The sequence below is a fragment of the Citrus sinensis genome, chromosome 9 (genome assembly GCF_022201045.2).
Source record: "Citrus sinensis cultivar Valencia sweet orange chromosome 9, DVS_A1.0, whole genome shotgun sequence".
NCBI classification, from domain to species: domain Eukaryota; kingdom Viridiplantae; phylum Streptophyta; class Magnoliopsida; order Sapindales; family Rutaceae; genus Citrus; species Citrus sinensis.
In genome coordinates, this window is record NC_068564.1 from 10,418,643 (window position 1) to 10,437,037 (window position 18,395).

Here is an 18,395-nt window from a genome sequence, read left to right on the forward strand (position 1 = left end):
TAAATAAATAAATTGAGAGAGAGAGAGCACATACTTACTTTCACATAGCTGCTAAGAGATGGATCCCATTCTCTAATTCTGTATGACTAGAATTGAAAGCATAGACATCAGTCAAAAAACTCTTCGAAGAATAAAATAGATTAGCAACATAATACAAGATGCTTGAGCTCATCACCAGTCTTCTCAAGCCATCTCCAGAGTTTGGAACATAACAGCTTAACAGAAAAAATGAATCAAACTCTGCTGTCACCAGCCGTCCCTCACTGTCGTGATCTGATATGCCTAGGCCATATGTGACTGAGAGTGGTTTTATCTACCCAATAAATGTTAAAAACTTTAGAACGCAAACCATTTAGCAAAATCATCACCGAAGTAAAAGAAATAGTTGCAATGCAAAAATCAATCAGCATATAGTTGGACACTTGATAATCAGCATTGGAGAGGGAAAAAATACTTTGTTCAAGAAAACAGCCTCCCTGCTCATACTACAGCAGAGATAAACATTGCCACAAAATTTCAAACAAAGTGAGAAAAATTGCTTTCTAAAGATTTAATCTGGCTGCTCAAGTATAAAAGTTGATGGAAATAATAAGCATACCCGTGAGATAATTGCTGTACCAGAATACCCAAGTTTAGAAGTGCTACATGTCCAGAAGCTATTCTCATATCCATCTAGGAGACACTGTTTGATTGATTCGACATCTTTTTCCTGTTTCCAACATTGAGATGCATTTGATACCACAAAGAAAGCAATTGGCAAAAGAAACAACCTTACACCATTTACACGCTGTTCCCACATGTTCTACAAGTTTAGATTAAATGCACGTCAAGAAGTACTGGAATACTTGCCTGCAGTTTGGTTTCTTGCAAGCACAATACATCAAAATTTTCCCTTTGGGCCAGTTGCAGTACAGAGAATCCTTCTAACTTCAGTAACGCTCTTAACCCATTGACATTCCAAGACAGAAGCTTCACAGATTTTGTACCCTCTGCCAGAGGTGGAGGCCTCATAGTTCTAGGGTTATAAGCAATCCATCCCTTTTGAGGCTTCTTATGTGCAAGCATTGTCCAAGGTTCACTTTGGACTGTTGGCAGAGTAACTGCACTATCATTAGTAGCCATTTCACTATTAATATACATACCTAATATTATTTACTTTTTATCAAAAGGACCCTGCCTAGAAACAATAACCAGGTGTCTATGCTCCTGATAAAACCGAATGAACTCAGATTAACGACCTAAACAACATGTAAGTTGGAGAAAGAGTGCATTTTAAATTAACAAAGGATGCCAAATGATTATTAATGAAGCAAAAGTTCAAAATAATAAAGCAGTGAAAACTGTATACATATATTCTACTGTACCTGAAATCTTATCAGTTTTGACTGAGGCTTTAGCATCAACTTCACCAGTTTCATCACCAATTGGTGATTTTTTAGCCCTTCTCTTACTTTCTTGGAGTGCAGAAACTTCTGGAACAGAATAAATTTCTTGAGCATGTTCCTCATGAGAAAACTTCTTAGCCTTCCTCTCCCCTGATATACTTTTCGTATTAGCCTTCCTTTTTACTGATACACTTTCAGCAGAAATGGAGGATACCTCTTCTATTTCCACATGAGAACTACCAACTGCACATAGAAGAAACTTCCAACCTTTAAAAATAAGCAACATAGCATTGAACCAAAACTGATTGAGAGAACAAGGACGAGGCAGAACAAAGGTAAAACAAACAATTGAGAGTAACAAAAATACTTCTGCTCCAATCTTAATGGAAATGACACGACGCTATGCAAAATACTGGAGAATATTGAAATTTGATTCTTTGGTAAAAAGAGTTTACCATCCATCTTCTTCTCCACATAAACCTTCAAGGCAGATACTAGATCACGTTTAGAACCTTTAGCAGGGACCCCAATACTCCTGATGATTAAGAATGAAATAAGCATACTAACAAACACTACAAATAGAGGTGCAACATGGTATTCTGCCCATCAACCATCCACTCAATTGATTTCATTCTCCAAATCAATTTGAAGAACCGTCATTGACCGTTCAAGACGAGGCACAAGAAATGCAAGTAATACAGAGAAGCCGACAACTCAACCATTTCAAGTTAGTTGCATATATACTAGTTTGTCATGAAGCTTCCAGAACAAAAGCACCCCCCCTCCATATCTCAGGGAACCCAAATGAAACCTAATAATCTGAATGCACATCAGACATAAATCGTGTGGGTTTTTCTGAAAGTTATATATGCATGATACAAAATTTCATGTCTTTCTGAATGTTGACCCTTTAAAACTTTGGCTTACCTCAATATAGTTCTGAGTTCTTGAACTGTCATGACCTCAATTCTCTCGGGATTATTCTTTACACTCTGAATTCCAGCTTCGTCGCTTTCTACACCAATATCCTACACATCAATTTACAGTTAAAATTTTCCTTAATTACTCCAATTGTCTCACTATCTTCTTGTACGCTAACTAATATTGACAGTGACTCGATACACAAACCCACAAGACAATGAGGCAAGTTAAAACCATCAGCAACAAAAATCAAAACCATGGCACACCTTTGGGGTCGAACCCACTAATCTGTTCACCTTTTCATCTTCCATGTTATCGAAAGACGATGCCGGTTTGGATGAACTTGCAAGATGCCGTTTAGGCTTCATAGCTCTGAAGGAGACAAAGGTTCCAATTCTAAAATTTCTTGGAGTAACTGCAAAGCTAAAGAAGAAAAGAGATATATTAAAACAGACAAAAATAATTTCTTTAAAATAAAAGAAATGATTTTTATAGAATAATTGAAGCTGTCACAAATGAACACAATACCACTGTACCAGCGGATGAAGAGGCACAGTATTTTGAATCGTTAAAGCTAATTAATTTAATCCCAGAACAAAAATTACATTTTTATTACTGAAAAAGCGAAGAAAGAAAGTACCCAGCAGGAGTAACGAAAGCTTTGAGTCCTAGTTGAAAGACTTGATTCATCTATCAAACTCAAAACCTGGTGCAACTTAGCAAGGAGCACGGAGAACAGGGAAGCCAACAATGTGAGACTATCCCAAAAGTAACAAATGTGAAGTTAAATAACCTAAATACCCTTCTGTATGATAGAACTCGATAACGCTTGACTGTGAATCTCAATGCTTTTCTATTTGTCGAAAAGTATGGACTTTTGACATAATCAATTTCTTTTCTTCTTGTGAATTTATTATGCGTTGTACTATTGGCATCCCTTGATTATTTTCATAAAACCTCTATTTTATAAAAATTATATTTAAAGATAATTATAAATAAAATTATTTTAACTAACACCCTTTAGAAAGTCTTGAAAAAACCTTTGTCCTAAAGATGTGTCGATTAAAGAAAAATAATAATTTAGAAGTTCATATTCTAATAACACCACTATTATCTTAAAACAACCCCCTCTCTATCTCTTTAATGATTTCCACATTCAAAATTTCTAAAAATGTTTAATCATACGATATTTCTCTCTCAATATTTAATATATTGAGTTTTTTTGTTCTTATTTAATTAGAATAGCGTTTTTTTTTTCTTCAATTTTTTTTGTTATTTGGTTTATTCTATTTCTTTTGCCTTTGAAGTTACAGGATGATTTTTTTTATAAATTAGTAGCTCTTTCTTTTTTTTTATATATGTGTGCAATTTTATATTGATGCTTGAGATAAGGAGGGAAAAAAAAAATTCGTCAAAAGTTTTATTTAAAGCACAAAACGGAGAATTGTTTTTATATATTGTTGATGCAAAATTTTTGCTCAATGTGCAGCGATTGATTTGTGTTTCGGGCTTTCTTCTAAATTGAGTTCTGTGGCTTATTTTTTCCTTGAGGCGAGTGTCTCAAATTACATGTCTCCTTGTCGTTAATTGTTCTACAAAAGAAATGAAATTGTCAAAGGGTGCCGGGGTTGCCGGCAATAACCCTCCGACGCTCAAGTCAGCCTTTTAAATTTGATTGTAAAGAGAGAATTTAGAGAGAGAAGGACAACATTTCCTTACCCTTTTTCTCCCCCCCTTCAAATGGGGAGTCTTGGTCTTTATATAGACAATTTGATCCCTGAGGTGGAGGTGCCATCATGCATGTGGCATTGTCTTAGTGACAAGTGTCTGCAAAACTCATGCATAAAGACACATGTCATTATGTGTCAAGCTTGTTCATGACAAGTAATCTTTGGACATTTGTCATGTTTTTGGGCTGTTAACCTTTAATGGACTTTAACTTAAATTCGGCACTTATATTGGTTCCTTACAAAGAGGATTGATTTTGCAACATTTTGCCCGTAAGTGCATTCTGCCCGTAGGTGCATTCCGTAAAATGCATATATTTGCCCATATGTTCATTTCGTAGAATGTATATTTGCCCGTAGATGCATTCCGTAGAATGTGTATTTGCCTGTAGGCCCATTCCGTAGAATGTGTATTTACCTGGAGGCCCATTCCTTAGAATGTGTATTTGCCCGTAGGCGCATTCCGTAGAATGTGTATTTGTCCGGAGGCGCATTCCGTAGAATGTGTATTTGCTCGTAGGCGCATTCCGTAGAATGTGTATTTGCCCATAGGCCCATTCCGTAGAATGTGTATTTGCCCGGAGGCCATTCCTTAGAATGTGTATTTGCCCGTAGGCGCATTCCGTAGAATGTGTATTTGCCCGGAGGCGCATTCCGTAGAATGTGTATTTGCCCGTAAGCCCATTCCGTAGAATGTGTATTTGCCCGTAGGCCCATTCCTTAGAATGTGTATTTGCCCGTAGGCGCATTCCGTAGAATGTGTATTTGCTCGGAGGCGCATTCCGTAGAATGTGTATTTGCCCGGAGGCGCATTCCGTAGAATGTGTATTTTCCTGTAGGCCCATTTCAAGTAGCTCGTGTGCTCTTATTTAGAAATATTTTTGAAGTATCTAGGTCATTTTTTGTGATGAATGGACCTAGGTCGCTCTTTAGGAGGAATGGACCTAGGTCGTTCTTTGTTAAATCATGCCTTCGATATTTTGCCAAAGCCTTGCCCTTTAGGCGTATTAAGAAATATTTTCTAAGTGCCTAGGTCGTTTTTTGCGAGGAATGGACCTAGGTCGCTCTTTGTGAGGAATGGACCTAGGTCGTTCTTTGTCAAGAATAGACCTAGGTCGTTCTTTGTCAAGAATAGACCTAGGTCGTTCTTTGTTAAATCATGTCTTTGACACTTTGTCAAAGACTCGCCCTTTGGGCGTTTTACTTAGAAATATTTTCTAAGTGCCTATGTCATTTTTTGTGAGGAATGGACTTAGGTCGTTCTTTGCGAGGAATGGACCTAGATCGTTTTTTTGTGAGGAATGGACCTAGGTCGTTCTTTGCGAGGAATGGACCTAGGTCGTTCTTTGCGAGGAATGGACCTAGGTCGTTCTTTGCGAGGAATGGACCTAGGTCATTCTTTGGGAGGAATGGACCTAGGTCGTTCTTTGTAAAGAATGGACCTAGGTCATTCTTTATTGAATCACGCTTTTGGTTTTTTGGTCGTGTCTTGCATTTAGACACTTTAATTAGAATTGTTAGTATCTTGGTCGTTCTTATAGAGAACAGGCTTGAGTTATTTTATATAGAATAATTTCATTGGGCCTATATTTTTCGTGGGTTTGGGCCTTTCATACTTTGGTCTAACATATATCATTGAATTTTATTACCCAAATAATAAGCAAATACTAGGTTCTGCAATCCTGTTAAAAGTGAAAAGAATATTATCTTTCAAAAGATAATATTCTGTCAACAAAAGAAATTATTGAGAGCATATTGTTGAGAGGATTACATGATTCAATTTCAGCTGATATAGGCGCTGATAATTCAAACGGCGGAGAAATATAAGCAATATCAAGGGCAAACTATAGCAAAAACAGTGGTTGCTTGATGACTTAGAAAGTCTCTTCAAGAGGAGTCAATTGGCAGCTCATGGTCAAAATTTTGTAGATGACAATATGACTGATACATTTGCTTTTAGCACACCAAAAGTATTTAAGCCGAAGCTTCATTTCAAAAGGAAAGCAAGTTTTGAATCATTTTTATAAACAATTCCCTCCATTTCTTTTTGCTAGCTTTGCTGGTTACTCTTCCTTTCAAATATGTTATGAAACTTTGGATCATTGCTGTGACATGGAGAGTGTCACGACTATGGTTGTTCATCCCACTTAACTGGTGTGACTTGTTGAAATGGTAGCGTATTGACATCTCATTCTATGGCAATCATTCGCTTTTGGTCTTGCAGCCTGCTTGGTATATTTTCATTTGTCAAATCAATTTCATAGAATCATGTCTATTTTTTTTTTCAATTTTTCGCCCTGGAAATTCAAAGGCAGGTTTTGATATAATCTTTTTAAGTTCAATGAACAAGTTTTGGAAGATCCAGGACTCCGCCTTGCTTCAACAGAAAGAAAAATGTAGGATTTGTTTTTCATGGAAATGCTCCCCTCTGTTTGTGCTGTGAGTGCAAACATGCAAAGGTTTGTTGGATCCGGGATTTTTTGTTCATCATTTACAAAGTGAATGGTCAAAATGGAGATAGAAAGTATATTAAAATCTAAGAATGAAAGAGGTTCAAAGCTCAGATTTATGTGATGGCCAAAATGTCTCAAATTTACATGAGAAATAATTGTGTCAATGTCAATTTACAAAGTTCTCAACTTGCAATGGCAGAGCCAATTTCTTAGTTTCTTCTTCTGAGACATCCGATGCATGCACAGCAAGGTAATATGAACTGACTGCTCTGATTGGTAAAAGAAACTGGTATGCTTGACTGCATCCATAAAAAAAATGCAGTGTATACACCTATAGTATGAAGAAGTTGGTGAAATTTAAGTAGAAGCAATCAAATTGCATATGCCTAAAATATTAAGAAATTGCTAAGACTTAGTTCAAAGAATCATTTGAAGATTGATACTCCTAAAATTGAGATGCCCTGGCCTACATCCACTAGAGGTAGGCATCATTGCCTAAGACATGAAGAAATTGCCCAAACGGACCACGGTAAAATGGTCATGAAAAGAACGAGTGCTGCTATTGGCACACCTCTAATGTTCTCTTAAAACCCTTCTACTAAATAAACACCATCACAAATTTAAAAACATCATATTATTGCTATCAACACTCATGTAATTTCTAAAACTAACCCTAGATTTTTTAAAACACCATTCATGAGTCTCGTCGTCTCTTTCTCAACTTCTCTTTTTTATTATTACTATTTTTCTTTTTGTGTGCTCAGTCAAATCATATGTGAAGTTATGAACAACAACTCATACGTGAAATTATAAACAAAACTCTTGGTAATTTGTATCCTTCTTTCACTGTTTACACCTCTCGAACAATATTTCTTAGAATATTTTGTATTTTTGTGAATTAACTGACATCTTCTAACAAAAAATTAATGCTTTTTTTCTTACTGTAATTTGCGTATAATTCAATGTCCCATATATTTTTCTCTCAATTTTCGCATTGAGCATAATTAAGAAGGAGAATTTATTTAAACATTTAGACTTGTTCTCTCAATTGTCATATGAGTACTGTGATTGATATGATGTTGGGTTTGAATATGTAAACAGGAAAGGGGAGTGCTAAGGATTCTTTGGTAATGAGATTCACAAGACTTATGATAAATCGTCTACAATATTGATTTGTCATCCTCATAAATGGTGGAAACCCCGATTATTTTGAATGCCTAAAGTTCTTGGGACTAAAAATTGCACCAGCCACCAGGTGTTGTAAAGATTTTTTTTCCTTTGAAATTCTTATAAGATTCTTTATCTTTTTCACCTATTTTCTTTATGTGTGAAAAGTTGCAAGTTAATTTAAAGAGCTATGAAATCATTTTTGTATTCAATTAGACTCTTCTATTATTTTTCTATTCTCGTAATTTTAATTTAGGATATAATTGTAATTATTCAAGCGGGACTTTAAGAGATAAATAAAGGGGTGCCAATAGTCCCACTCGAAAAGAATATATTGGACAGGGTCTGAGGGTTGAGCGCCAAGTGATAGCCAATACCTCCAAAAAAAAAGAAGAAGAAGAAGAAGAAGAAAAACCTAAATTGGAAACAGAAATAGAGCATTGAGATGTTTTATGCAGTTAATTTATATTACTAGATGTATGGAAATCATCAAAATTATCAGAAAACTAATGCAAATGAAAAAAAGTACCTTGTTCCTACAGTATATATCATAAATTGAACGACAATTTAACAGGATTCATTTTTGTTTTGGCATGTGCAAAGCTTACAATACTAACAAAGAGAACTTGAGGACAACATTAAAATTCTTGTATAATCAACACAACATAAGGGAAAAAAACCACTAAGGATCATTATACTCCCTCAAAAACCATAAATATCATGGAAATAAATAATTTCAAGTAAATTGTTAATGTAAACATGGTTGCGTGAGACGAACAGGACTTTTACATTTCTGCATTGTCATTGGTATTGTGAAGAGTACAGATACTGGTACTATGGCTTTAGACTTTGGTTCGCTGACCATAGTAATCTTACCATTGGAGGTCTTTCCCAAGATTCGAAGAGAAACAACCTTTCAAAAGATAATATTCTGTTAACAAAAGAAATTATTGCATATAACCAAAGATGGCAACTAGCTAAAGCAGGCACTAGGAATTTTCTAAGAAAAGCATATGGTTGAGAGCATTACGTGATCTAATTCAAATGGCAGGGAAATTTAAGCAGTATCAAGGCTAAACTACAATAGAAATAGTGGTTGCCAGATGGCTAGGAAAGCCTCTTCAAGAGGAGTCAAGTGGGCAGCTAATAGGCCGGGTCAGAATTGAAGGTTTTTGACAAGAAAGATCAAACCATCACTGTATCAGTTGTAGATGACAATATGACCGATACATTTGCTTTTAGCACACAAAAAGTATTTAAGCCGAAGCTTCATCTCAGTTTATTTACATATACAGTGCTCAGAGTTGACATCTTTCACATTTTCAGTTAAGAACATGAAAGCAAAGAAAAATTGAACATAAACTATGTAAAAATAAAAAAAAATTGAAATAATCAACATGACATTTCCAAATTAACAAACGTTCTCTTGTAGGGCTCCGTATTCGTGAACAACAATGATTCGACTAACTGGGTCAGAAGGTCTTACTTGTTCCGTAGAATCTGTATTAATATTATCAAGATCGCTAATCTGACCTCCAATTTGCTCCTCATTACAACCAAATTATGTTGCTTTTATCTTATTAAGGGATTCTCATATATACTAGTAAATAAAGGATACTAAAGTTGAATCGAAAAAGAGAGACCTGGTAAGGGATTATAATAGCCCAGACTTCAAGATGCCAACCGTCTCTTGGTGACCTGCTAGCAGCTGTCGATTTGCTAAATTTTGGAAAAAGAAAAAAACTAAACAATTTGGAATATGAAAAGACTAAAATATCCTCCATACACCATTACATCTTTTCTTAAGGAACTGTCACGTGGAAGCAAGTTTGAACCATTTTACAAACATTTCCCTCCATTTCTTTTTGTTAAATTTGATTCAGATCACTGAGCACAAGGGTAATAAAAGCACTATTTGACCCCAATGTAGTGCCACAAGGGGTAGTAGTAATGGTGGTGGCAGCGGTGTAGGTTCACTTAGTGGCTCAGCGAAAGCTTCAAAATCGATCTCTAGACTTCTTGTCTGGTATAAGTAGTAGAACAAAGCAGTAGACACATGATTGCCAGCTCTGTTTAGTTAAAAGTATGGCTTGTGATACATGAGGTTGATTCTTTTGTTTAGTTGTCTTGTTGGAAAATGATTTTGCTCTTTCTTTGATTGTATTCAGAAAATAATCAGGCACAATTATCACTTCTATCTATCTGATTATGGCTTTCAATGCTTCACATTGTCTCTTTTTGCTACAGATTTAGAGACTCAACAAAAACTGCAAAATAGTATTATGATTCAACGTGTAAAGAGTTTCCCTCTAATTACCCTTAGCCATTGCCATCCTTTCACCACCACAATCCAAACCATTACTAGATATGCCACACAATCTTAAATCACTTACACCGCCATAATCAGATAAGATAATCAGAATTCAGAAATGATTCAACATATAAGAATAAGATTCACTTTCAACTTCAGAATTTTCAATCACTTTCAGGAGGGTCATGATAAATGTCTATCTCTTGATGACCACAATTTAGATATAACTGGTAGCAACTACAAAATAGTAAAAGAACAAATTAACCATTTCTACAAATTCTTATACATTTTCATAAATGGCTCATCTTATAATTGATGGTCAAATAGATGTACTGATCTTGTATTCATGAGGTATTTAGAATTACTACAAATTACTTGGCAGTTAATTGAATAACATAATCTAAATTTCTCTCTGTGTCTGTGTGTGTAAGAAGTAGATGCAGTGATTTGATGACTTTTTAGATAGATTTTTAAAGAAAAAGAAATGAGTTGAATAGAGGAAAAGCAAATTAGAATATTCATTTCCAAACTACTAAATAAAAATCAAAGTAACATAAGCTTTCGATCAGAGAATATCATCAATTAATTGATTGTTAAGTATGGAAAGCACCCCATCTGAAGACTAAAACTACCATTCCTTGATAAGAACATAAACTTTTTTTCTTCATTTACAAAGTATAAGCTCTAATTCAATTGCAGATGCAATTAAAAAATAAGAATGAAAAAGATCTCAACTGAAGACTGAAACTCTTATTCATTGACAAGAACACAACTTTTTGTTCTGCATTTACAAAGCAGATGCTCTAATGCAATTACAGATTCAATTAAAATCTAAGAATGAAAGAAAGGTCAAAGCTCAGACTTATACGTTGGCCTCCCAAATTTACATGACAAAGACAGTATAATGTCAATATACAAAGTTCTCAACTTGTAGTGGCAGAGCCAGCTACATTAGTTCCTTATAGTAATACATCTTTTGTATATACAACAGCGTAAAAGCAAGCCTTGTGAAAAAATATGAACCAATTAGTTATGATTGGCAAAAAGCAGAGACATGCTTACCTGCAATCACTTGAAAATACATTGCATACGCTTACCTAAAGTACTAAGACACCTCTGAATCTTGAGTTCAAATGAAACCATATGAAGATGCTCCAAAAATTGAGATGAAGTAACTGACCAAAATGACGACCAAGGGGAGGAGTGAGGGTGGCCATGCTCTGACATCGAAATGATTAAAGAAATTCTGTAAAAACTAGAGCAGAGCAGACAACGCATTGATTTAGAGGAAGAAGAAACAAAATGGTTTAATGGCTCAACATGTAAAGATAATTTCCCTCTAATTTTCACAATTTTCTAAATAAGATTTTAGACCATTCAAGATAGCTTTAAACATCTTAGAATTTGATCAATACGGGCGCAACATATTACATGACAGAGAATACAAAGTGACCTAATAAATCATTAACTTTCCAAAACTTCAAGTCCCTCAACATTTAATTTTGTCCACAACAAACAATCAATTTGTAACACCTTAGGCGAATCCCACATCGATAAAGTATGGGAGAGATGTTGGGTTTATAAAGGGTGATCCAAATTTTAATTAGTAAGACGCATTTTGGGGTGTATGGGCGCCCCAGGAACAAAACCGTGCGGGCCTTGTTAAGGCCATAAGCGGATAATATCTTGCCAGGTTTGGGTTTGGTCATGACATTATAGTATCAGAGTGGCTCCGCGTGTCCCTTTGAGCGATGGTGGGGCAAACCTCAGTGAGGACGCTAAGTCCCTAAGGGAGAGTGTATGTAACACCTTAGGCGAATCCTACATTAACAAAGCACGGGAGAGATGCTAGGTTATAATGGGTAATTCACACCTTAATTGGCAAGACGCATTTTGGTGTGTATGGGCACCCCATAAACAAAACCGTGTAGGCCTTGTTAAGGTCCAAAGCGGACAATATCTTGCTAGGTCTTAGTTGGGTTATGACATTATGGTAAGTAAACTAGAGTTCAAAATGAATCACAATAAATAATAAGTATACGTTTGACTTGTTTGAAAAGTCTATTTTTGATATGTACATATATAGATTTATATGTTTATGCCCATATGTTTATGTGATGTGTTGTGTACGTGATTATGTACATGGGCATATGTTGTGTGGGGATTCATTGGCATAAGCACAAAAACACATTGAGTTTTGTATGAATGAGAAAGTGGATTTTAGTAAATGAAATTTCTAGTTTATGAAATTTTGCAATGGGGGCCACCTCTTGAGACTATGCAGGGGCCACCTCTCGAGGACCAACGTGCCGCGAAGTGCCACGTATGGTGCAAAGTGCCGCACAGCGCAAAGTGCCACATTGCAAGATATGCATTTTATTAAAAGAAAATGTGAAAGTTTAAAAGCGACAGAAAGAGATTTTATGAATTTGTTTTAGGTATTTTGAAAGGATCATGGCATATCATCTATTGCATTATGTATAAGTATTTATGTATTTTAGTATAAGAAAAAAAATAGTTTGCTTACTGAGTTTTGTACTCATTATAGTTTATTGTGATTCAATCTTCAGAAGTCATGGTTGATTTGTGATGAGCGAGAAGGACTTGAATTGAGGGCGATAGATGATTTGACCAAATTTTTAGATTATTCCATTGTTTATTATGCTTGAGGCTTGAATTGTTATCGATTGTAAAGAGTTATTTTAGTTTATATGAGAGTTGTGGCCAGATTTTCTCTTGGAGTTCGGGTTGGGGTGTTACAAATAGTATCAGAGCGATTCCCAACTGGAAATGTGTGGATGTTTATGACATCCTACATTGCTTGGAAATGATTTTTTAAAGATGAATAGAATTAGTTCTATGCCAAATCTTTAGGCTTTGTGATTTTTTTTCTAAGAAGCATATGATTGAAGTATCAAAGTAGCGCAACGAAAGCGTGATGTATTTGGTTAATCCTTTATAAGGATTTATTGGTCATAAGTGATTTTAAGATATGGATTCTTTTGGGCATAACTAAAAGTAAATTTTGAGGACAAAATTCTTTTAAGGGGGTAGGAGTGTAATACCCCAATTCTCCTAAGGGTATTTAAGTCTTTTTAGTTTTTAGTAATCTTTTTTACCCTAGTATAAATAAAATAATATGTCTTTCCCGTTATAAGAGAGAGAGGCAGAGAGAGATTAGTTGAGGGGAAAAAATGACAGAAAAAAGAGAGAAAGAGAGAGAGGTAGAGAGAAAAGAGAGGAAAAAAAGAAAAAGAGAAGAAAGTCTTCTTTTTCTTAATTCTGTCATAGGCAACACATGTGATCAAGTTGTGTTGTTTGAATTGGATATTATTAGGATAAGTTTTGAAGGTAGGTTTTAATTATTGGTTTTCTTTATTAATTTGTTATAGAGAAACATGATTAGATATTTGCAATAAAAGTAAAAACCTAAGATTTTACAAGAAATATGGTAACAATGCATTATTACAAAAATCATAGTAATTTGGACAAATTGATTTTGATTTTTGGATATTTAAACTAGATATCTTATATAAGTTTTTGAAGTTTGTTTCAAGTTAATCGGATAGATTTCAATTAATTACGATTTTTCAAATTCAAGTTTGAAAACCTAGAAATTTCTTATTTCAATGAATAACATGAATTACAAAATTATTTTTACCATAGCTAGACTTCTTAAAAAATTATGAAATTTGGATCATCGATTCTTATATATGTCTAGTGTGAGTTTGTAAATGTTCACGATTTTATGGTGAAACAACAAATTGTTTGTATTTTTAAAGCATGCATGTTCAAAACAGAAAACTGTTTGACAACGTTGATGATGTCTAAAACGTAAATTATCTTCAACATTTTTTGAAGGAATTAAGTTCTGAAATTTTTATCAATGAACTTTCAATATGTCAGCATATAGTCTGTAAAATTTGAGATTTTTCCAAGAAGGGGATACTTTATTAAAAATCAAAGAACATGGATGTTCAGTTTTGAGGGCCAAATAATGAGGACATTTGAGGGTGAGTTTAGGAGCTGTTTAAAATGAGATATTTGAGGATACTAGAGTTTATGATTGAGACTTGATTATATCCTATAAGAATTTTATTGATGATTTTAGGTCGATGATATCAATACGCATTTATTATATGATGATGCCAAGAGATAAGTAAACTAGACTTTAAAACAAATCATAATAAACAATATGTATATGTTTGACTTGTTTGAAAAGCTTATTTTTTATTTGTACAAGTATGGATTTATATGTTTCTACCCATGTGTTTATGTGATGTGTTGTTGTGTGCGTGATTATGTACATGGGTATATGTATGTGTGAAATTTCATTGCTATAAGCACGAAAATGCATTAAATTTTCTATGAATGAGAAAGTGGATTTTAGCAAATGGAATTTCTGCTTTATGAGATTTTGCATTGAGGGCCACCTCTTGAAGTTGTGTGAGGACCACCTCTTGAGGGCCAACGTGCCGTGAAGTGCCACACATGGTGCAAAGTGCCATGCACAACGCAAAGTGCTATATTGCAGGATATGTATTTTATTGAAAGAAAATGTGAAAGTTTGAAAGTGACAGAAAGAGATTTTGACAAATTTATTTTACAGTATTTTCAAAAGATCATGGCATATCATCCATTTGCATTATGTATAAGTATGTATATATTTTGGTATAAAAAAAACTAGTTTGCTTACTGAGTTTTATACTCATTATAGTTTATTATGATTCAGTTTCTAGAAGTCAAGGTTAATTCATGATGAGTGAGAAGGTGGATTTGAATTGATGATGGTAGATGGTTTGGCTAAATTCTTAAATTATTTCGCTGGCATTTTGTATTTGAAGCTTGAATTATTATTGGTTGTAAAGAGTTATTTAACTTTATATGTGAGTTGTGGTCAAATTTTCTCCCAGAGTTCGGGCTGGGGTGTTGCGTATGGCATAAGAGTGGCTCTGTGTGTCCTCTTGAACGATGGTGGGGCAAACCTCAGCGAGGATGTTGAGTCCCTAAGGGGGGTGTATGTACACCCTAGGCGAATCCCACATCGACAAAGCATAGGAGAGATGCTGGGTTTATAAGGGGTGATCCACACCTTAATTGGCAAGACACGTTTAGGGGTGCATGGCCGCCCTATGAATAAAACCGTCCGGGCTTTGTCTAGGCCCAAAGCGGACCATATCTTGGCAGTTATGGGTTGGATAATGACAAATATATTGTCATGATGTAAGATTGGGACATTTTGGTCATCGCTTTGAGCTCTGAGCATTTTTCATTCTTTGATTTTAATTGAACTTCTAGTTTCACTAGATCATGTAATAGGTAAATACTAAATAAAATAGTATATTCTTATCAATAAAGATGTACAATTAGTTTATTCTTACAACTGAACGAGAGTTACAATCTTGTAATGTGTGTTTTTCATTACTTAGACTAACATAGCGTGTTTATTTTTCATATTAAATTATTTGGAAAATAACATATATATTACACATAAGATGAGATGGTAGTGAGTTAAAATAAAAAAATTAATGTTGTGATTAGATCATTGATACAAATGGACGTACATCACGGAAGACTTTAATATATTCAAGCAAATCAAGAATGAATTGGACAAACCCTAAATCAAGGAATCACATGCGAGAAACAAGGACCGAAATCAAAATAAAAGACAAATTGCAAGCAATTTAAAGGGTTGACCATAAGAGGGCCTACATCCACTGGAGAATAAAGCAATGAGTTTTCTTAGAAAACGTTACTAAGAACAAGATGAACTAACTTTCTCTCTCTAACTCTCGCTCACTATCCTTTAATTGTCACGCAGAGATCGTACACTCATCAACCTCATAAAGCCTATTACTGGTAAATTTAAAAGCTTTCCCTAGCTTTCTCGCTTAATCTAACAACTTTAACCGTCTTGGGCACGTGTCACACAAGTGGGAACTTAAGGTATTCCAATATGACTTCGAGATGCTGCCGTTTTGCTTATAGTTAGACCACAAGCGTCTCACGTACTAAATAATTATCTCCGGTATGACTTTTGTTTAATTGTCGATTGAGCTGTTCTTCAGCACAATTGACATATTGGAGGATTATCTAAAACTACAATGACATGTTGCATATTTATTTTTGACAGTTTCATTAAATAAGAATTGGTTACAATCGGTTAAAATATCCACTATCCAGTTAGTGTGCTAAACCTGAGTTAGTAGTAAATAAAAGTCAGTTTTATAATCAGTTATGAGAATTGGCTTTAGTCTACAGTTAGTTAAATAGACAAAGCCTGAGTCACTCACAAAATTGATTTAACATTAATCAACAGCATTCTCCCAAAGATTCAGCCTCTTTCTTTTATTATATTCTCCAAGATTCATTATCATTTTTGTTTCTTTCTTTCTTTCACCATTGTTCATCAATCATCAGCTCTTTCTTTAATCTCCATCATGTGGAACTACTTTTGCATTATCTTCAATTTGACCTCTTTGGTCATGCTATCAATTCACTATTGGCCAAAAAGTATTGTGTTAATGGTCTTGATACATGCATTGCTGAGAGAGATAGTGAACAGTTTCCCCATCAGATATGGAATAAAGTGGGTCTTGGTTGATCTTCTTGAATAATTAACTCCACCTGAAAAGTGGTTATTTTGGAAATCATTCTCTGCCATGTACATAACTACTATGATTGGCAGCCTACAATGTGGTACTAGGGGAGGCGGCATTTATGCTCGGAGGCTAATTAAGTTTCTGGTCTACACTGTGGCTGGGCGGTGTAAAAATGCTTTACTAAAGGAGGCTTAATTAATGGTAGTTCAAGATTAGTGAATAGGATGATATCATTGCTAGTGTGATTTTCTTGCTGCCTCTATTGGGTGGGATGTGTCAGTGCAAGATTATGATAAAGTGATAAAGGTACATGTTCTATCTTTTGTCTTGATTTGTTTCATTTCCAGCTATGCATGAAAGTTTGCCTTATTTTTCTTTAATCTTTAAAGATGGAAGTTTAGAGACTTTTCTAATAAAGTGGGAAATGGATTTATTGTTTGTTGGTAAAGATAATTGAATGTTGAGAGACTTGAAGTTACGGAGAGTTAAATGTTCTTTTCGGTCACTTTGTACTTTGCAATTTATGAATCGTAGCACTTATGAATATTGTAGAGAATAATTTCAAGTAAAACAATTTTCCAAGTGGACTTATTTCTTTAAGAAGAACAAACAAGAGACTTTTTACAACATATCTCATATCAGACCCCCAAAGATCATCGTTATATGCGTTTTCAGTCAGTAAAGTATGAAGACCATCAACTCAAAAGATCCATTAAGTCCACCCACCTAGTAAATGATTGTGGAGAACATATTTTCCTATGCAGGAAAGATTTGAGCTGTTAACAAGAAAGAAAAAACAAAAACGAAGAAATAGCTAAAGTAGTCCCAACTAGTCCACATGATGAAGTATGAATAACGAGTTGATGAATATTAATGGTGAAAGAAAGAATAAAAGAAAGATGATGATGAATATTGGATAATAAAGTGAAAGAAAGAAGCTGAGTCCTAAAGAGAATTAATGTTGTTGAATCTTTAATAACTATTTGTTTGTGTATGTGAGTGAGTAATTCTGATTTGTTTTCTTAACTAGCTGAAGCTAGAGCTATCAAAGCTTGTGGTTCGACAAAAAATGTTATTTTAATAGCTAATGTTTGCTATAAAAAGGGGAGTTCCTATAGGTTTTGAGCTTTCCATTCTTAAATTCATTTTAAAGAGAAATTGAAAGTTGAGAGTGACAAAGCATTAAGCTCTTGCTTTAATTATTTGAGAATTTTGGTGTATTGGGGTTTTGCATTGTGAGATAAAATACTATGACACTTGTAACTCATTTTCACTAGTATAATATATCCTTCTATCTTTACTGGTGGACGTAGGTTACAAGGTAAACCACGTAAATTCTGATGTCCACTTTGTGTGCTTGTTCTTTATTTTTCTACAATTTCATTTTAGTTGTGGTCCTGCTTCCCCATCAATTTTCTAACAATGTATCAGAACTGTTGGTTTTATTTTTGGAGTTAGGGTACTGTTCACGTATATAACACTGTTCACGTATATAACACTGTTCACGTATACGGCAACTTTACGTATACAGTAATGTTTACATACGTGGTTACTGTTTATATGAAACAATAGGACCTGATCCTAGCAAAGACAGTTGTTGGTGAGAAACAATGGTGGCAAAATACAAAACTGAAAAGTTCAACGTAAACAATATCTTGTTGTGGAAAATAAAGATCAAAGTTATTCTGAGATAAAACAATTGTTTGGTGATAACTCTATGAAATGAGAGTTATCATGGTATTTTTTAGCTTAAATCAGTAATACTTAGAGAGTAAATGATTTGTTATCATTGCATTTTAGTTGTATTTGAATGAACATTTGTTATAGTT

General features: G+C 34.5%; 1 protein-coding gene across 26 annotated transcripts in view; it reads right to left on the minus strand.

The window, feature by feature from the left end:
* The window catches only part of LOC102617923 (DNA-(apurinic or apyrimidinic site) endonuclease, chloroplastic), an 84,287-nt gene that overhangs the window by 1,495 nt on the left and 64,397 nt on the right, over positions 1-18,395 (minus strand). For 4 of the 26 annotated variants that reach the window (XM_052433392.1, XM_052433388.1, XM_052433402.1 and 1 more), the window contains exons 3-9: positions 2,313-2,413; positions 1,841-1,920; positions 1,365-1,628; positions 850-1,100; positions 599-709; positions 176-313; positions 39-86 (exon numbers count right to left, since the gene is read on the minus strand). In XM_052433392.1, coding sequence (XP_052289352.1) covers positions 39-86; positions 176-313; positions 599-709; positions 850-1,100; positions 1,365-1,628; positions 1,841-1,920; positions 2,313-2,413 — 993 coding nt within the window. Of the gene's footprint in view, positions 1-38; positions 87-175; positions 314-598; positions 710-849; positions 1,101-1,364; positions 1,629-1,840; positions 1,921-2,312; positions 2,414-2,572; positions 2,730-2,834; positions 3,130-18,395 lie in introns of those variants that run through there. The other 22 variants (XM_052433391.1, XM_052433387.1, XM_052433405.1 and 19 more) reach the window with 15 other exon arrangements.